At 45.7% G+C, this 21,579-nt stretch overlaps 1 protein-coding gene across 2 annotated transcripts in view; it reads right to left on the reverse strand.

Annotated features, from left to right (window-relative positions):
- LOC124121028 (nephrocystin-3-like) overlaps window positions 1-21,579 on the reverse strand; it is a 97,814-nt gene that overhangs the window by 27,067 nt on the left and 49,168 nt on the right. For both annotated transcript variants that reach the window (XM_048398308.1, XM_048398309.1), the window contains exons 13-16: window positions 8,253-8,315; window positions 7,724-7,772; window positions 3,596-3,738; window positions 1,619-1,832 (exon numbers count right to left, since the gene is read on the reverse strand). In XM_048398308.1, the coding sequence (XP_048254265.1) occupies window positions 1,619-1,832; window positions 3,596-3,738; window positions 7,724-7,772; window positions 8,253-8,315 (469 nt within the window). The remainder of the gene's footprint in view (window positions 1-1,618; window positions 1,833-3,595; window positions 3,739-7,723; window positions 7,773-8,252; window positions 8,316-21,579) is intronic.

Below are 21,579 nucleotides of genomic sequence, written 5' to 3' on the forward strand. Positions count from 1 at the left end.
CAATGGAGATGTTGGAATGTAGAAGGGGATAAGACAATAGAGATGTGGTATGTAGAAGGCAATAAGACAATGGAGATGTGGTATGAAGGAGGGGATAAGACAATGGAGATGTGGTATGTAGGAGGGGATAAGACAATGGAGATGTGGTATGTAGAAGGGGATAAGACAATGGAGATGTGGTATGTAGAAGGCAATAAGACAATGGAGATGTGGTATGTAGGAGGGGATAAGACAATGGAGATGTGGTATGTAGAAGGCAATAAGACATTGGAGATGTGGTATGTAGGAGGGGATAAGACAATGGAGATGTGGTATGTAGGAGGGGATAAGACAATGGACATATGGTAGGTAGAAGGGGATAAGACAATAGAGATGTGGTATGTAGAAGGGGCTAAGGTAATGGAGATGTGGTATGAAGAAGGGGATAAAACAATGGAGATGTGGTATGTAGAAGGGGATAAGACAATGGAGATGTGGTATGTAGAAGGGGATAAGACAATGGAGATGTGGTATGTAGAAGGCAATAAGACATTGGAGATGTGGTATGTAGGAGGGGATAAGACAATGGAGATGTGGTATGTAGAAGGCAATAAGACATTGGAGATGTGGTATGTAGGAGGGGCTAAGGTAATGGAGATGTGGTATGAAGAAGGGGATAAAACATTGGAGATGTGGTATGTAGAAGGGGATAAGACAATGGAGATGTGGTATGTAGAAGGGGATAAGACAATGGAGATGTGGTATGTAGAAGGGGATAAGACAATGGAGATGTGGTATGTAGAAGGCAATAAGACATTGGAGATGTGGTATGTAGGAGGGGATAAGACAATGGAGATGTGGTATGTAGAAGGCAATAAGACATTGGAGATGTGGTATGTAGGAGGGGATAAGACAATGGAGATGTGGTATGTAGGAGGGGATAAGACAATGGAGATGTGGTATGTAGAAGGGGATAAGACAATGGAGATGTGGTATGTAGGAGGGGATAAGACAATGGACATATGGTAGGTAGAAGGGGATAAGACAATAGAGATGTGGTATGTAGAAGGGGCTAAGGTAATGGAGATGTGGTATGAAGAAGGGGATAAGACATTGGAGATGTGGTATGTAGAAGGGGATAAGACATTGGAGATGTGGTATGTAGGAGGGGATAAGACATTTGAGATGTGGTATGTAGGAGGGGATAAGACAATAGAGATGTAGTATGTAGAAGGGGATAAGACAATAGAGATGTAGTATGTAGAAGGGGATAAGACAATAGAGATGTGGTATGTAGAAGGCAATAAGACAATGGAGATGTAGTATGTAGAAGGGGATAAGACAATGGAGATGTGGTATGTAGAAGGGGATAAGACAATGGAGATGTGGTATGTAGAAGGGGATAAGACATTGGAGATGTGGTATGTAGGAGGGGATAATTTTTTTCACATTCATCGGGAAATGAATGCAATAACATGTGACCATTTCAGCTAATCAGAATGCAGGAATATCAATAAACAAAACGAAAATTTAATTATAAGTGTATGTAAGGTGATCTTCAGTTGAATGTAACACACCTCCCAGCACTCTCACAACTGGTGCCTGGCACACATGCAGATTTAAACAACAATGTCTTCACCTTCTGTGCAGGTGGGGCTGTTCCCCCTGCTGGCTTCACCCCCTTGTTCTGTGCAGGTGGGGCTGTTCTACCTGCTGGCTTCACCCCCGTGTTCTGCAGTGTCATGCTGAGCTCCTTCACCGCCTCATCATAGGCCTTCAAGTACCAGGTGGTCACATCGGTCAGCGAGTGACCAGTAGCCTTCCACAGCTCCAGCAAGCTGTACTCATCCACCCTATCAACAAAGTATCCACTGAAGCCTGACACACACTTCACACTGTAGCATTACACAGCACACACTGTAGCCTGACACACACTACACACTGTAGCATTACACAGTACACACTGCAGCCTGACACACACTACACACTGTAGCATTACACAGCAGCCTGACACACACTACACACTGTAGCATTACACAGCACACACTGTAGCCTGACACACACTACACACTGTAGCATTACACAGCACACACTGTAGCCTGACACACACTACATACTGTAGCATTACACAGCACACACTGAAGCCTGACACACACTACATACTGTAGCATTACACAGCACACACTGTAGCCTGACACACACTACATACTGTAGCATTACACAGCACACACTGAAGCCTGACACACACTACACACTGTAGCATTACACAGCAGCCTGACACACACTACACACTGTAGCATTTCACAGTACACACTGCAGCCTGACACACACTACACACTGTAGCATTACACAGTACACACTGCAGCCTGACACACACTACACACTGTAGCATTACACAGCAGCCTGACACACACTACACACTGTAGCATTACACAGTACACACTGCAGCCTGACACACACTACACACTGTAGCATTACACAGTACACACTGCAGCCTGACACACACTACACACTGTAGCATTACACAGTACACACTGCAACCTGACAAACTACACACTGTAGCATTACACAGTACACACAGCAGCCTGACACACACTACACACTGTAGCATTACACAGTACACACTGCAGCCTGACACACACTACACACTGTAGCATTACACAGCACACACTGCAGCCTGAGACACTACACACTGTAGCATTACACAGTACACACTGCAGCCTGACACACTACACACTGTAGCATTACACAGTACACACAGCAGCCTGACACACACTACACACTGTAGCATTACACAGTACACACTGCAGCCTGACACACACTACACACTGTAGCATTACACAGCACACACTGCAGCCTGACACACACTACATACTGTAGCATTACACAGTACACACTGTAGCCTGACACACACTACACACTGTAGCATTACACAGTACACACTGTAGCCTGACACACAATACACACTGTAGCATTACACAGCAGCCTGACACACACTACACACTGTAGCATTACACAGTACACACTGCAGCCTGACACACACTACACACTGTAGCATTACACAGTTCACACTGCAGCCTGACACACACTACACACTGTAGCATTACACAGTACACACTGCAGCCTGACACACACTACACACTGTAGCATTACACAGTACACACTGCAGCCTGACACACACTACACACTGTAGCATTACACAGAACACACTGCAGCCTGTTAATTTGTTATACTCCATAAGTGAACCCACCCTATATTAAAACTTAAATCCAACTTGTTGCCATGGAAACGTAAAAAATAAAAAATTCTAAAATTCCTTAATAGCAAAAGCACAACTTCAGTATGTGACTGATAAATTTGCCAAGTTTCGATCAAATACACCAAATTGTTTTCGAGTTCTGCCCCGGAAAAGGAAATGATGACAGACGGACGGACAGACAGACGGACGGACGGACAGACGGACTGGCTGATCGCTATATTTTTAAATATATATATATCAATGCAATACCTTCTACATCTTAAGACTAATATCCTCACAAATATAACTTGAGAATAGTTCTATTCACTAGATGCATGCAAAGGATTCATTAAGTTTTTGTGACGTGAATGCACTTACTTAACGAGTGTGTGGAGCACATTCAGATCAGTCAGAGTCGTGCTGAGCTCTGCTTTGTCTCCAAGTTCTTCTTGTAACCATGGTAACTCAAATGCAGGACGTTTCCGTATTGAATAAGGCACTTGTGGCCAGACCGGGTGGCTCTGTCAAAACACATGTATCTATGACAACACAGTTTCATTTAAGTCATCTCGGTCGACATTGAATAGGTGGATAAACTGGGGGTCACACTGGAAAAATATTCCAGGTGTGACTGTCACAGTTCTAGGTGTGGACTGTCCCAGTCCCAGATGTGGACTGTCACCGTTCTAGGTGTGACCGTCACAGTTCTAGGTGTGACTGTCACAGTTCTATGTGTGGACTGTCACAGTTCTAGGTGTGGACTGTCACAGTTCTAGGTGTGACCGTCATAGTCCCAGGTGTGACCATCACAGTTCTAGGTGTGACTGTCACAGTTCTAGGTGTGACTGTCACAGTTCTAGGTGTGACTGTCACAGTTCTAGGTGTGATTGTCACAGTCCCAGGTGTGACCGACACAGTTCTAGGTATGACTGTCACAGTCCCAGGTGTGACCGTCACAGTTCTAGGTGTGACTGTCACAGTCCCGGGTGTGACCGAAACAGTTCTAGGTGTGACTGTCACAGTCCCAGGTGTGACCGACACAGTTCTAGGTATGACTGTCCCAGTCCCAGGTGTGACCGTCACAGTTCAAGGTGTGGACTGTCACAGTTCTAGGTGTGACCGTCACAGTCCCAGGTGTGACCGACACAGTTCAAGGTGTGGACCGTCACAGTTCTTGGTATAGACTGTCCCAGTCCCAGGTGTGACCGTCACAGTTCTAGGTGTGGACTGTCACAGTTCTAGGTGTGACTGTCACAGTTCTAGGTGTGACTGTCACAGTTCTAGGCATGACTGTCACAGTTCTAGGTGTGGACTGTCAAAGTTCTAGGTGTGGACTGTCACAGTTCTAGGTATGACCGACACAGTTCTAGGTGTGGACTGTCACAGTTCCAGGTGTGACTGTCACAGTTCTAGGTATGACCTACACAGTTCTAGGTATGGACTGTCACAGTTCCAGGTGTGGACTGTCAGTTCTAGGTATGGACTGTCACAGTTCTAGGTGTGACTGTCACAGTTCCAGGTTCGGACTGTCAGTTCTAGGTATGACTGTCACAGTTCTAGCTGTGGACTGTCACAGTTTTAGGCGTGACTGTCATAGTTCTAGGTGTGACCATCACAGTTCTAGGTGTGGACCATCACAGTTCTAGGCGTGACTGTCACAGTTCTAGGTGTGACTGTCACAGTTCTAGGCGTGACTGTCACAGTTCTAGGTGTGGACTGTCACAGTTCTAGGTGTGGACTGTCACAGTTCTAGGCGTGACTGTCACAGTTCAAAGATTGACCGTCACAGTTCTAGGTGTGGACTGTCACAGTTCTAGGCATGACTGTCACAGTTCTAGGTGTGACTGTCACAGTTCTAGGCGTGACTGTCACAGTTCTAGGTGTGACCGTCACAGTTCTAGGTGTGGACTGTCACAGTTCCAGATGTGGACTGTCAGTTCTAGGTGTGACTGTCACAGTTCTAGGTGTGACCGTCAAAGTTCTAGGTGTGGACCGTCACAGTCCCAGGTGTGACTGTCACAGTTCTCGGTATGGACTGTCACAGTTCCAGGTGTCACTGTCACAGTTCTAGGTATGACCAACACAGTTCTAGGTGTGGACTGTCACAGTTCCAGGTGTGGACTGTCACAGTTCTAGGTATGACCGACACAGTTCTAGGTGTGACTGTCACAGTTTCAGGTGTGACTGTCACAGTTCTAGGTATGACCGACACAGTTCTAGGTATGGACTGTCACAGTTCCAGGTGTGGACTGTCAGTTCTAGGTATGGACTGTCACAGTTCTAGGTGTGACTGTCACAGTTCCAGGTTCGGACTGTCAGTTCTAGGTATGACTGTCACAGTTCTAGGTGTGGACTGTCACAGTTTTAGGCGTGACTGTCATAGTTCAAGGTGTGACCATCACAGTTCTAGGTGTGGACCGTCACAGTTCTAGGCGTGACTGTCACAGTTCTAGGTGTGACTGTGACAGTTCTAGGTGTGACTGTCACAGTTCTAGGTGTGGACTGTCACAGTTCTAGGTGTGGACTGTCACAGTTCTAGGCGTGACTGTCACAGTTCAAGGATTGACCGTCACAGTTGTAGGTGTGGACTGTCACAGTTCTAGGCGTGACTGTCACAGTTCAAGGTGTGACCGTCACAGTTCTAGTTGTGGACTGTCACAGTCCAAGGTGTGACTGTCACAGTTCTAGGTTTGGACTGTCACAGTTCTAGGTGTGGACTGTCACAGTTCTAGGTGTGACTGTCACAGTTCTAGGTTTGGACTGTCACAGTTCTAGGCGTGACTGTCACAGTTCAAGGATTGACCGTCACAGTTCTAGGTGTGGACCGTCACAGTTCTAGGCATGACTGTCACAGTTCTAGGTGTGACTGTCACAGTTCTAGGCGTGACTGTCACAGTTCTAGGTGTGACTGTCACAGTTCTTGGCGTGACTGTCACAGTTCTAGGTGTGACTGTCACAGTTCTAGGTGTGACTGTCACAGTCCAAGGTGTGACTGTCACAGTTCTAGGTATGACCAACACAGTTCTAGGTGTGGACTGTCACAGTTCTAGGTGTGGACTGTCACAGTCCGAGGTGTGACTGTCACAGTTCTAGGTTTGGACTGTCACAGTTCTAGGGGGGGTCGTCACAGTTCTAGGTATGACCAACACAGTTCTAGGTATGACTGTCACAGTTCTAGGTGTGACTGTCACAGTTCCAGGTGTGACTGTCACAGTTCTAGGTATGACCAACACAGTTCTAGGTGTGGACTGTCACAGTTCTAGGCGTGACTGTCACAGTTCAAGGATTGACCGTCACAGTTGTAGGTGTGGACTGTCACAGTTCTAGGCGTGACTGTCACAGTTCAAGGTGTGACCGTCACAGTTCTAGTTGTGGACTGTCACAGTCCAAGGTGTGACTGTCACAGTTCTAGGTTTGGACTGTCACAGTTCTAGGTGTGGACTGTCACAGTTCTAGGTGTGACTGTCACAGTTCTAGGTTTGGACTGTCACAGTTCTAGGCGTGACTGTCACAGTTCAAGGATTGACCGTCACAGTTCTAGGTGTGGACCGTCACAGTTCTAGGCATGACTGTCACAGTTCTAGGTGTGACTGTCACAGTTCTAGGCATGACTGTCACAGTTCTAGGTGTGACTGTCACAGTTCTTGGCGTGACTGTCACAGTTCTAGGTGTGACTGTCACAGTTCTAGGTGTGACTGTCACAGTCCAAGGTGTGACTGTCACAGTTCTAGGTATGACCAACACAGTTCTAGGTGTGGACTGTCACAGTTCTAGGTGTGGACTGTCACAGTCCGAGGTGTGACTGTCAAAGTTCTAGGGGGGGTTGTCACAGTTCTAGGTATGACCAACACAGTTCTAGGTATGACTGTCACAGTTCTAGGTATGACTGTCACAGTTCCAGGTGTGACCAACACAGTTCTAGGTATGACCGACACAGTTCTAGGTGTGGACTGTCACAGTTCCAGGTGTGGACTGTCAGTTCTAGGTATGACCGACACAGTTCTAGGTATGACTGTCACAGTTCCAGGTGTGACTGTCACAGTTCTAGGTATGACCAACACAGTTCTAGGTGTGGACTGTCACAGTTCCAGGTTTGGACTGTCAGTTCTAGGTATGACCGACACAGTTCTAGGTGTGGAATGTCACAGTTCTAGGTGTGGACTGTCACAGTCCGAGGTGTGACCTTCACAGTTCTAGGTATGACCAACACAGTTCTAGGTGTGGACTGTCACAGTTCCAGGTTTGGACTGTCAGTTCTAGGTATGACCGACACAGTTCTAGGTGTGGACTGTCACAGTTCTAGGTGTGGACTGTCACAGTCCGAGGTGTGACTGTCACAGTTCTAGGTGTGGACTGTCACAGTCCGAGGTGTGACTGTCACAGTTCTAGGTATGACCGACACAGTTCTAGGTGTGGACTGTCAGTTCTAGGTGTTACAGACAAAATACATCCTTTGAATAAATGTAGTGAAAAACTGTGACTATAGAAAAATATGAAACTTCATACCTTACGTTTGTCTCCGAAAAACTTTATCAAAATCTTGATGGCTGATGACCTATGAAAAGAACAGCACAACTTCAAGAGTGTTTCACTGAAGCATTTTTCTAGTACGTCAACCATCATTTTGGCACCCGTTTTTTCAAAATAATTTTCCATTAAACACGCAATCACATGACGATCGATGAAGAAAATTGTTTCATTCAGACATGAAATATTACAAAACTTGTATTTGTAGTTAGATCAATGATTATTATTCGATAATAACCAATTTTCGTCCTGTGTTTGTATGTTTATTGGAACATAATTACGAAAAACAGGTGTCAAAATGATGGCTGACAGACTAAAAGGATTTTTTTGAGAATCATATGTGAAGAGTGTGTTTCACTTCTCCATGGACATGTTGGGGTATTCCTATGTTTTGCTGAACACAGCCAAACTTCCCGGGAAGATCATATAACTAGCATCTTAAAGCATCCATTGTCAGCTACTGTTTGTCCTGTATATCATGTGAGGGACAATGTTGGACGTTCCTGACCTGTCTTGTGTAGACGTGAGGTACCGCTGCTCCACAGCATGCCCAAGTTGTGGGAAGGAGAACCTGCAACATGTATGTCATAGTTGATGGGAAGGGGAACCTGCAACATGTGTGTCATAGTTGATGGGAAGGAGAACCTCCAACATGTGTGTCATAGTTGATGGGAAGGAGAACCTGACACGTGTGTCATAGTTGATGGGAAGGAGAACCTGCCACATGTATGTCATAGTTGATGGGAAGGAGAACCTGCAACATGTGTGTCATAGTTGATGGGAAGGAGAACCTGCAACATGTGTGTCATTGTTGATGGCAAGGGGAACCTGACACATGTCATAGTTGATGGGAAGGAGAACCTGACACATGTGTCATAGTTGATGGGAAGGAGAACCTGCAACATGTGTGTCATAGTTGATGGGAAGGAGAACCTGCAACATGTGTGTCATAGTTGATGGGAGAGGAACCTGCAACATGTGTGTCATAGTTGACGGGAAGGGAACCTGCAACACGTATGTCATAGTTGATGGGAAGGAGAACCTGACACGTGTGTCATAGTTGATGGGAAGGAGAACCTGACACATGTGTGTCATAGTTGATTGGAAGGAGAACCTGCAACATGTATGTCATAGTTGATGGGAAGGGAACCTGCAACATGTATGTCATAGTTGATGGGAAGGGAACCTGCAACATGTATGTCATAGTTGATGGGAAGGGAACCTGCAACATGTATGTCATAGTTGATGGGAAGGGAACCTGACACATGTGTGTCATAGTTGATGGGAAGGAGAACCTGCAACATGTGTGTCATAGTTGATGGGAAGGAGAACCTGCAACATGTATGTCATAGTTGATGCGAAGGAGAACCTGCAACATGTATGTCATAGTTGATGCGAAGGAGAACCTGACACATGTGTGTCATAGTTGATGGGAAGGAGAACCTGCAACATGTATGTCATAGTTGATGCGAAGGAGAACCTGCCACATGTGTTTCATAGTTGATAGGAAGGGGAACCCGCAACATGTGTGTCTTAGTTGATGGGAAGGAGAACCTGCAACATGTGTGTCATAGTTGATGGGAAGGAGAACCTGCAACATGTGTGTCGTAGTTGATGGGAAGGAGAACCTGCAACATGTATGTCATAGTTGATGGGAGAGGAACCTGCAACATGTATGTCATAGTTGATGGGAAGGAGAACCTGCAACATGTGTGTCATAGTTGATGGGAAGGGAACCTGCAACATGTATGTCATAGATGATGGGAAGGAGAACCTGCAACATATGTGTCATAGTTGATGGGAGAGGAACCTGCAACATGTATGTCATAGTTGATGGGAAGGGAACCTGCAACATGTATGTCATAGTTGATGGGAAGGAGAACCTGCAACATGTGTGTCATAGTTGATGGGAAGGGGAACCTGCATCATGTGTGTCATAGTTGATGGGAAGGAGAACCTGCAACATGTATGTCATAGTTGATGGGAAGGAGAACCTGCAACATGTGTGTCATAGTTGATGGGAGAGGAACCTCCAACATGTGTGTCATAGTTGATGGGAAGGGAACCTGCAACATGTATGTCATAGTTGATGAGAAGGAGAACCTGCAACATGTGTGTCATAGTTGATGGGAAGGGGAACCTGCATCATGTGTGTCATAGTTGATGGGAAGGAGAACCTGCATCATGTGTGTCATAGTTGATGGGAAGGAAAACCTGCCACATGTGTGTCATAGTTGATGGGAAGGAGAACCTGCCACATGTGTGTCATAGTTGATGGGAGAGGAACCTGCAAAATGTGTGTCATAGTTGACGGGAAGGGAACCTGCAACACGTATGTCATAGTTGATGGGAAGGAAAACCTGACACGTGTGTCATAGTTGATGGGAAGGAGAACCTGACACATGTGTGTCATAGTTGATTGGAAGGAGAACCTGCAACATGTATGTCATAGTTGATGGGAAGAGAACCTGCAACATGTATGTCATAGTTGATGGGAAGGGAACCTGCAACATGTATGTCATAGTTGATGGGAAGGGAACCTGCAACATGTATGTCATAGTTCATGGGAAGGGAATCTGACACATGTGTGTCATAGTTGATGGGAGAGGAACCTGCAACATGTGTGTCATAGTTGATGGGAAGGAAAACCTGCAACATGTATGTCATAGTTGATGCAAAGGAGAACCTGCAACATGTATGTCATAGTTGATGCGAAGGAGAACCTGACACATGTGTGTCATAGTTGATGGGAAGGAGAACCTGCAACATGTATGTCATAGTTGATGCGAAGGAGAACCTGCAACATGTGTTTCATAGTTGATAGGAAGGGGAACCCGCAACATGTGTGTCTTAGTTGATGGGAAGGAGAACCTGCAACATGTGTGTCATAGTTGATGGGAAGGAGAACCTGCAACATGTGTGTCGTAGTTGATGGGAAGGAGAACCTGCAACATGTATGTCATAGTTGATGGGAGAGGAACCTGCAACATGTATGTCATAGTTGATGCGAAGGAGAACCTGCAACATGTGTGTCATAGTTGATGGGAAGGGAACCTGCAACATGTATGTCATAGATGATGGGAAGGAGAACCTGCAACATGTGTGTCATAGTTGATGGGAGAGGAACCTGCAACATGTATGTCATAGTTGATGGGAAGGGAACCTGCAACATGTATGTCATAGTTGATGGGAAGGAGAACCTGCAACATGTGTGTCATAGTTGATGGGAAGGGGAACCTGCATCATGTGTGTCATAGTTGATGGGAAGGAGAACCTGCCACATGTATGTCATAGTTGATGCGAAGGAGAACCTGACACATGTGTGTCATAGTTGATGGGAAGGAGAACCTGCAACATGTATGTCATAGTTGATGCGAAGGAGAACCTGCAACATGTGTTTCATAGTTGATAGGAAGGGGAACCCGCAACATGTGTGTCTTAGTTGATGGGAAGGAGAACCTGCAACATGTGTGTCATAGTTGATGGGAAGGAGAACCTGCAACATGTGTGTCGTAGTTGATGGGAAGGAGAACCTGCAACATGTATGTCATAGTTGATGGGAGAGGAACCTGCAACATGTATGTCATAGTTGATGCGAAGGAGAACCTGCAACATGTGTGTCATAGTTGATGGGAAGGGAACCTGCAACATGTATGTCATAGATGATGGGAAGGAGAACCTGCAACATGTGTGTCATAGTTGATGGGAGAGGAACCTGCAACATGTATGTCATAGTTGATGGGAAGGGAACCTGCAACATGTATGTCATAGTTGATGGGAAGGAGAACCTGCAACATGTGTGTCATAGTTGATGGGAAGGGGAACCTGCATCATGTGTGTCATAGTTGATGGGAAGGAGAACCTGCCACATGTATGTCATAGTTGATGGGAAGGAGAACCTCCAACATGTGTGTCATAGTTGATGGGAGTGGAACCTCCAACATGTGTGTCATAGTTGATGGGAAGGGAACCTGCAACATGTATGTCATAATTGATGGGAAGGAGAACCTGCAACATGTATGTCATAGTTGATGGGAGAGGAACCTGCAAAATGTCTGTCATAGTTGACGGGAAGGGAACCTGCAACATGTATGTCATAGTTGATGGGAAGGAGAACCTGACATGTGTGTCATAGTTGATGGGAAGGAGAACCTGACACATGTGTGTCATAGTTGATTGGAAGGAGAACCTGCAACATGTATGTCATAGTTGATGGGAAGGGAACCTGCAACATGTATGTCATAGTTGATGGGAAGGGAACCTGCAACATGTATGTCATAGTTGATGGGAAGGGAACCTGACACATGTGTGTCATAGTTGATGGGAAGGGGAACCCGCAACATGTGTGTCATAGTTGATGGGAAGGAGAACCTGCAACATGTATGTCATAGTTGATGGGAGAGGAACCTGCAACATGTATGTCATAGTTGATGGGAAGGAGAACCTGCAACATGTGTGTCATAGTTGATGGGAAGGGAACCTGCAACATGTATGTCATAGATGATGGGAAGGAGAACCTGCAACACGTGTGTCATAGTTGATGGGAAGGAGAACCTGACACATGTGTGTCATAGTTGATGGGAAGGAGAACCTGCAACATGTATGTCATAGTTGATGGGAAGGGAACCTGCAACATGTATGTCATAGTTGATGGGAAGGGAACCTGCAACATGTATGTCATAGTTGATGGGAAGGGAACCTGCAACATGTATGTCATAGTTGATGGGAAGGGAACCTGACACATGTGTGTCATAGTTGATGGGAGAGGAACCTGCAACATGTGTGTCATAGTTGATGGGAAGGAGAACCTGCAACATGTATGTCATAGTTGATGCGAAGGAGAACCTGCAACATGTATGTCATAGTTGATGCGAAGGAGAACCTGACACATGTGTGTCATAGTTGATGGGAAGGAGAACCTGCAACATGTATGTCATAGTTGATGCGAAGGAGAACCTGCCACATGTGTTTCATAGTTGATAGGAAGGGGAACCCGCAACATGTGTGTCTTAGTTGATGGGAAGGAGAACCTGACACATGTGTGTCATAGTTGATGGGAAGGAGAACCTGCAACATGTGTGTCGTAGTTGATGGGAAGGAGAACCTGCAACATGTATGTCATAGTTGATGGGAGAGGAACCTGCAACATGTATGTCATAGTTGATGCGAAGGAGAACCTGCAACATGTGTGTCATAGTTGATGGGAAGGGAACCTGCAACATGTATGTCATAGATGATGGGAAGGAGAACCTGCAACATGTGTGTCATAGTTGATGGGAGAGGAACCTGCAACATGTATGTCATAGTTGATGGGAAGGGAACCTGCAACATGTATGTCATAGTTGATGGGAAGGAGAACCTGCAACATGTGTGTCATAGTTGATGGGAAGGGGAACCTGCATCATGTGTGTCATAGTTGATGGGAAGGAGAACCTGCCACATGTATGTCATAGTTGATGGGAAGGAGAACCTGCAACATTTGTGTCATAGTTGATGGGAGTGGAACCTCCAACATGTGTGTCATAGTTGATGGGAAGGGAACCTGCAACATGTATGTCATAGTTGATGGGAAGGAGAACCTGCAACATGTGTGTCATAGTTTATGGGAAGGGGAACCTGCATCATGTGTGTCATAGTTGATGGGAAGGAGAACCTGCATCATGTGTGTCATAGTTGATGGGAAGGAAAACCTGCCACATGTGTGTCATAGTTGATGGGAAGGAGAACCTGCCACATGTGTGTCATAGTTGATGGGAGAGGAACCTGCAAAATGTGTGTCATAGTTGATGGGAAGGAGAACCTGACATGTGTGTCATAGTTGATGGGAAGGAGAACCTGACACATGTGTGTCATAGTTGATTGGAAGGAGAACCTGCAACATGTATGTCATAGTTGATGGGAAGGGAACCTGCAACATGTATGTCATAGTTGATGGGAAGGGAACCTGCAACATGTATGTCATAGTTGATGGGAAGGGAACCTGACACATGTGTGTCATAGTTGATGGGAAGGGGAACCCGCAACATGTGTGTCATAGTTGATGGGAAGGAGAACCTGCAACATGTGTGTCATAGTTGATGGGAAGGAGAACCTGCAACATGTATGTCATAGTTGATGGGAGAGGAACCTGCAACATGTATGTCATAGTTGATGGGAAGGAGAACCTGCAACATGTGTGTCATAGTTGATGGGAAGGAGAACCTGCAACATGTATGTCATAGTTGATGGGAAGGAGAACCTGCAACATGTGTGTCATAGTTGATGGGGGAGGAACCTGCAACATGTGTGTCATAGTTGAAGGGAAGGGAACCTGCAACATGTATGTCATAGTTGATGGGAAGGAGAACCTGCAACATGTGTGTCATAGTTGATGGGAAGGGGAACCTGCATCATGTGTGTCATAGTTGATGGGAAGGAGAACCTGCAACATGTATGTCATAGTTGATGGGAAGGAGAACCTGCAACATGTGTGTCATAGTTGATGGGAAGGGAACCTGCAACATGTGTATCATAGTTGATGGGAAGGAGAACCTGCAACATGTATGTCATAGTTGATGCGAAGGAGAACCTGCAACATGTATGTCATAGTTGATGCGAAGGAGAACCTGACACATGTGTGTCATAGTTGATGGGAAGGAGAACCTGCAACATGTATGTCATAGTTGATGCGAAGGAGAACCTGCCACATGTGTTTCATAGTTGATAGGAAGGGGAACCCGCAACATGTGTGTCTTAGTTGATGGGAAGGAGAACCTGCAACATGTGTGTCATAGTTGATGGGAAGGAGAACCTGCAACATGTGTGTCGTAGTTGATGGGAAGGAGAACCTGCAACATGTATGTCATAGTTGATGGGAGAGGAACCTGCAACATGTATGTCATAGTTGATGGGAAGGAGAACCTGCAACATGTGTGTCATAGTTGATGGGAAGGGAACCTGCAACATGTATGTCATAGATGATGGGAAGGAGAACCTGCAACATATGTGTCATAGTTGATGGGAGAGGAACCTGCAACATGTATGTCATAGTTGATGGGAAGGGAACCTGCAACATGTATGTCATAGTTGATGGGAAGGAGAACCTGCAACATGTGTGTCATAGTTGATGGGAAGGGGAACCTGCATCATGTGTGTCATAGTTGATGGGAAGGAGAACCTGCAACATGTATGTCATAGTTGATGGGAAGGAGAACCTGCAACATGTGTGTCATAGTTGATGGGAGAGGAACCTCCAACATGTGTGTCATAGTTGATGGGAAGGGAACCTGCAACATGTATGTCATAGTTGATGAGAAGGAGAACCTGCAACATGTGTGTCATAGTTGATGGGAAGGGGAACCTGCATCATGTGTGTCATAGTTGATGGGAAGGAGAACCTGCATCATGTGTGTCATAGTTGATGGGAAGGAAAACCTGCCACATGTGTGTCATAGTTGATGGGAAGGAGAACCTGCCACATGTGTGTCATAGTTGATGGGAGAGGAACCTGCAAAATGTGTGTCATAGTTGACGGGAAGGGAACCTGCAACACGTATGTCATAGTTGATGGGAAGGAAAACCTGACACGTGTGTCATAGTTGATGGGAAGGAGAACCTGACACATGTGTGTCATAGTTGATTGGAAGGAGAACCTGCAACATGTATGTCATAGTTGATGGGAAGAGAACCTGCAACATGTATGTCATAGTTGATGGGAAGGGAACCTGCAACATGTATGTCATAGTTGATGGGAAGGGAACCTGCAACATGTATGTCATAGTTCATGGGAAGGGAATCTGACACATGTGTGTCATAGTTGATGGGAGAGGAACCTGCAACATGTGTGTCATAGTTGATGGGAAGGAAAACCTGCAACATGTATGTCATAGTTGATGCAAAGGAGAACCTGCAACATGTATGTCATAGTTGATGCGAAGGAGAACCTGACACATGTGTGTCATAGTTGATGGGAAGGAGAACCTGCAACATGTATGTCATAGTTGATGCGAAGGAGAACCTGCAACATGTGTTTCATAGTTGATAGGAAGGGGAACCCGCAACATGTGTGTCTTAGTTGATGGGAAGGAGAACCTGCAACATGTGTGTCATAGTTGATGGGAAGGAGAACCTGCAACATGTGTGTCGTAGTTGATGGGAAGGAGAACCTGCAACATGTATGTCATAGTTGATGGGAGAGGAACCTGCAACATGTATGTCATAGTTCATGCGAAGGAGAACCTGCAACATGTGTGTCATAGTTGATGGGAAGGGAACCTGCAACATGTATGTCATAGATGATGGGAAGGAGAACCTGCAACATGTGTGTCATAGTTGATGGGAGAGGAACCTGCAACATGTATGTCATAGTTGATGGGAAGGGAACCTGCAACATGTATGTCATAGTTGATGGGAAGGAGAACCTGCAACATGTGTGTCATAGTTGATGGGAAGGGGAACCTGCATCATGTGTGTCATAGTTGATGGGAAGGAGAACCTGCCACATGTATGTCATAGTTGATGCGAAGGAGAACCTGACACATGTGTGTCATAGTTGATGGGAAGGAGAACCTGCAACATGTATGTCATAGTTGATGCGAAGGAGAACCTGCAACATGTGTTTCATAGTTGATAGGAAGGGGAACCCGCAACATGTGTGTCTTAGTTGATGGGAAGGAGAACCTGCAACATGTGTGTCATAGTTGATGGGAAGGAGAACCTGCAACATGTGTGTCATAGTTGATGGGAAGGGAACCTGCAACATGTATGTCATAGTTGATGGGAGAGGAACCTGCAACATGTGTGTCATAGTTGATGGGAAGGGGAACCTGCATCATGTGTGTCATAGTTGATGGGAAGGAGAACCTGCAACATGTATGTCATAGTTGATGGGAAGGAGAACCTGCAACATGTGTGTCATAGTTGATGGGAGAGGAACCTCCAACATGTGTGTCATAGTTGATGGGAAGGGAACCTGCAACATGTATGTCATAGTTGATGAGAAGGAGAACCTGCAACATGTGTGTCATAGTTGATGGGAAGGGGAACCTGCATCATGTGTGTCATAGTTGATGGGAAGGAGAACCTGCATCATGTGTGTCATAGTTGATGGGAAGGAAAACCTGCCACATGTGTGTCATAGTTGATGGGAAGGAGAACCTGCCACATGTGTGTCATAGTTGATGGGAGAGGAACCTGCAAAATGTGTGTCATAGTTGACGGGAAGGGAACCTGCAACACGTATGTCATAGTTGATGGGAAGGAAAACCTGACACGTGTGTCATAGTTGATGGGAAGGAGAACCTGACACATGTGTGTCATAGTTGATTGGAAGGAGAACCTGCAACATGTATGTCATAGTTGATGGGAAGAGAACCTGCAACATGTATGTCATAGTTGATGGGAAGGGAACCTGCAACATGTATGTCATAGTTGATGGGAAGGGAACCTGCAACATGTATGTCATAGTTCATGGGAAGGAGAACCTGACACATGTGTGTCATAGTTGATTGGAAGGAGAACCTGCAACATGTATGTCATAGTTGATGGGAAGAGAACCTGCAACATGTATGTCATAGTTGATGGGAAGGGAACCTGCAACATGTATGTCATAGTTGATGGGAAGGGAACCTGCAACATGTATGTCATAGTTCATGGGAAGGGAATCTGACACATGTGTGTCATAGTTGATGGGAGAGGAACCTGCAACATGTGTGTCATAGTTGATGGGAAGGAAAACCTGCAACATGTATGTCATAGTTGATGCAAAGGAGAACCTGCAACATGTATGTCATAGTTGATGCGAAGGAGAACCTGACACATGTGTGTCATAGTTGATGGGAAGGAGAACCTGCAACATGTATGTCATAGTTGATGCGAAGGAGAACCTGCAACATGTGTTTCATAGTTGATAGGAAGGGGAACCCGCAACATGTGTGTCTTAGTTGATGGGAAGGAGAACCTGCAACATGTGTGTCATAGTTGATGGGAAGGAGAACCTGCAACATGTGTGTCGTAGTTGATGGGAAGGAGAACCTGCAACATGTATGTCATAGTTGATGGGAGAGGAACCTGCAACATGTATGTCATAGTTCATGCGAAGGAGAACCTGCAACATGTGTGTCATAGTTGATGGGAAGGGAACCTGCAACATGTATGTCATAGATGATGGGAAGGAGAACCTGCAACATGTGTGTCATAGTTGATGGGAGAGGAACCTGCAACATGTATGTCATAGTTGATGGGAAGGGAACCTGCAACATGTATGTCATAGTTGATGGGAAGGAGAACCTGCAACATGTGTGTCATAGTTGATGGGAAGGGGAACCTGCATCATGTGTGTCATAGTTGATGGGAAGGAGAACCTGCCACATGTATGTCATAGTTGATGCGAAGGAGAACCTGACACATGTGTGTCATAGTTGATGGGAAGGAGAACCTGCAACATGTATGTCATAGTTGATGCGAAGGAGAACCTGCAACATGTGTTTCATAGTTGATAGGAAGGGGAACCCGCAACATGTGTGTCTTAGTTGATGGGAAGGAGAACCTGCAACATGTGTGTCATAGTTGATGGGAAGGAGAACCTGCAACATGTGTGTCGTAGTTGATGGGAAGGAGAACCTGCAACATGTATGTCATAGTTGATGGGAGAGGAACCTGCAACATGTATGTCATAGTTGATGCGAAGGAGAACCTGCAACATGTGTGTCATAGTTGATGGGAAGGGAACCTGCAACATGTATGTCATAGATGATGGGAAGGAGAACCTGCAACATGTGTGTCATAGTTGATGGGAGAGGAACCTGCAACATGTATGTCATAGTTGATGGGAAGGGAACCTGCAACATGTATGTCATAGTTGATGGGAAGGAGAACCTGCAACATGTGTGTCATAGTTGATGGGAAGGGGAACCTGCATCATGTGTGTCATAGTTGATGGGAAGGAGAACCTGCCACATGTATGTCATAGTTGATGGGAAGGAGAACCTCCAACATGTGTGTCATAGTTGATGGGAGTGGAACCTCCAACATGTGTGTCATAGTTGATGGGAAGGGAACCTGCAACATGTATGTCATAGTTGATGGGAAGGAGAACCTGCAACATGTGTGTCATAGTTGATGGGAAGGGGAACCTGCATCATGTGTGTCATAGTTGATGCGAAGGAGAACCTGCAACATGTGTGTCATAGTTGATGGGAAGGGAACCTGCAACATGTATGTCATAGATGATGGGAAGGAGAACCTGCAACATGTGTGTCATAGTTGATGGGAGAGGAACCTGCAACATGTATGTCATAGTTGATGGGAAGGGAACCTGCAACATGTATGTCATAGTTGATGGGAAGGAGAACCTGCAACATGTGTGTCATAGTTGATGGGAAGGGGAACCTGCATCATGTGTGTCATAGTTGATGGGAAGGAGAACCTGCCACATGTATGTCATAGTTGATGGGAAGGAGAACCTCCAACATGTGTGTCATAGTTGATGGGAGTGGAACCTCCAACATGTGTGTCATAGTTGATGGGAAGGGAACCTGCAACATGTATGTCATAGTTGATGGGAAGGAGAACCTGCAACATGTATGTCATAGTTGATGGGAGAGGAACCTGCAAAATGTGTGTCATAGTTGACGGGAAGGGAACCTGCAACATGTATGTCATAGTTGATGGGAAGGAGAACCTGACATGTGTGTCATAGTTGATGGGAAGGAGAACCTGACACATGTGTGTCATAGTTGATTGGAAGGAGAACCTGCAACATGTATGTCATAGTTGATGGGAAGGGAACCTGCAACATGTATGTCATAGTTGATGGGAAGGGAACCTGCAACATGTATGTCATAGTTGATGGGAAGGGAACCTGACACATGTGTGTCATAGTTGATGGGAAGGGGAACCCGCAACATGTGTGTCATAGTTGATGGGAAGGAGAACCTGCAACATGTATGTCATAGTTGATGGGAGAGGAACCTGCAACATGTATGTCATAGTTGATGGGAAGGAGAACCTGCAACATGTGTGTCATAGTTGATGGGAAGGGAACCTGCAACATGTATGTCATAGATGATGGGAAGGAGAACCTGCAACACGTGTGTCATAGTTGATGGGAAGGAGAACCTGACACATGTGTGTCATAGTTGATGGGAAGGAGAACCTGCAACATGTATGTCATAGTTGATGGGAAGGGAACCTGCAACATGTATGTCATAGTTGATGGGAAGGGAACCTGCAACATGTATGTCATAGTTGATGGGAAGGGAACCTGCAACATGTATGTCATAGTTGATGGGAAGGGAACCTGACACATGTGTGTCATAGTTGATGGGAGAGGAACCTGCAACATGTGTGTCATAGTTGATGGGAAGGAGAACCTGCAACATGTATGTCATAGTTGATGCGAAGGAGAACCTGCAACATGTATGTCATAGTTGATGCGAAGGAGAACCTGACACATGTGTGTCATAGTTGATGGGAAGGAGAACCTGCAACATGTATGTCATAGTTGATGCGAAGGAGAACCTGCCACATGTGTTTCATAGTTGATAGGAAGGGGAACCCGCAACATGTGTGTCTTAGTTGATGGGAAGGAGAACCTGCAACATGTGTGTCATAGTTGATGGGAAGGAGAACCTGCAACATGTGTGTCGTAGTTGATGGGAAGGAGAACCTGCAACATGTATGTCATAGTTGATGGGAGAGGAACCTGCAACATGTATGTCATAGTTGATGCGAAGGAGAACCTGCAACATGTGTGTCATAGTTGATGGGAAGGGAACCTGCAACATGTATGTCATAGATGATGGGAAGGAGAACCTGCAACATGTGTGTCATAGTTGATGGGAGAGGAACCTGCAACATGTATGTCATAGTTGATGGGAAGGGAACCTGCAACATGTATGTCATAGTTGATGGGAAGGAGAACCTGCAACATGTGTGTCATAGTTGATGGGAAGGGGAACCTGCATCATGTGTGTCATAGTTGATGGGAAGGAGAACCTGCCACATGTATGTCATAGTTGATGGGAAGGAGAACCTGCAACATTTGTGTCATAGTTGATGGGAGTGGAACCTCCAACATGTGTGTCATAGTTGATGGGAAGGGAACCTGCAACATGTATGTCATAGTTGATGGGAAGGAGAACCTGCAACATGTGTGTCATAGTTGATGGGAAGGGGAACCTGCATCATGTGTGTCATAGTTGATGGGAAGGAGAACCTGCATCATGTGTGTCATAGTTGATGGGAAGGAAAACCTGCCACATGTGTGTCATAGTTGATGGGAAGGAGAACCTGCCACATGTGTGTCATAGTTGATGGGAGAGGAACCTGCAAAATGTGTGTCATAGTTGATGGGAAGGAGAACCTGACATGTGTGTCATAGTTGATGGGAAGGAGAACCTGACACATGTGTGTCATAGTTGATTGGAAGGAGAACCTGCAACATGTATGTCATAGTTGATGGGAAGGGAACCTGCAACATGTATGTCATAGTTGATGGGAAGGGAACCTGCAACATGTATGTCATAGTTGATGGGAAGGGAACCTGACACATGTGTGTCATAGTTGATGGGAAGGGGAACCCGCAACATGTGTGTCATAGTTGATGGGAAGGAGAACCTGCAACATGTGTGTCATAGTTGATGGGAAGGAGAACCTGCAACATGTATGTCATAGTTGATGGGAGAGGAACCTGCAACATGTATGTCATAGTTGATGGGAAGGAGAACCTGCAACATGTGTGTCATAGTTGATGGGAAGGAGAACCTGCAACATGTATGTCATAGTTGATGGGAAGGAGAACCTGCAACATGTGTGTCATAGTTGATGGGGGAGGAACCTGCAACATGTGTGTCATA

Source organism: Haliotis rufescens, unplaced genomic scaffold (genome assembly GCF_023055435.1).
Source record: "Haliotis rufescens isolate VD_foot unplaced genomic scaffold, xgHalRufe1.0.p SCAF_18, whole genome shotgun sequence".
Classification (NCBI taxonomy): Eukaryota; Metazoa; Mollusca; class Gastropoda; order Lepetellida; family Haliotidae; genus Haliotis; species Haliotis rufescens.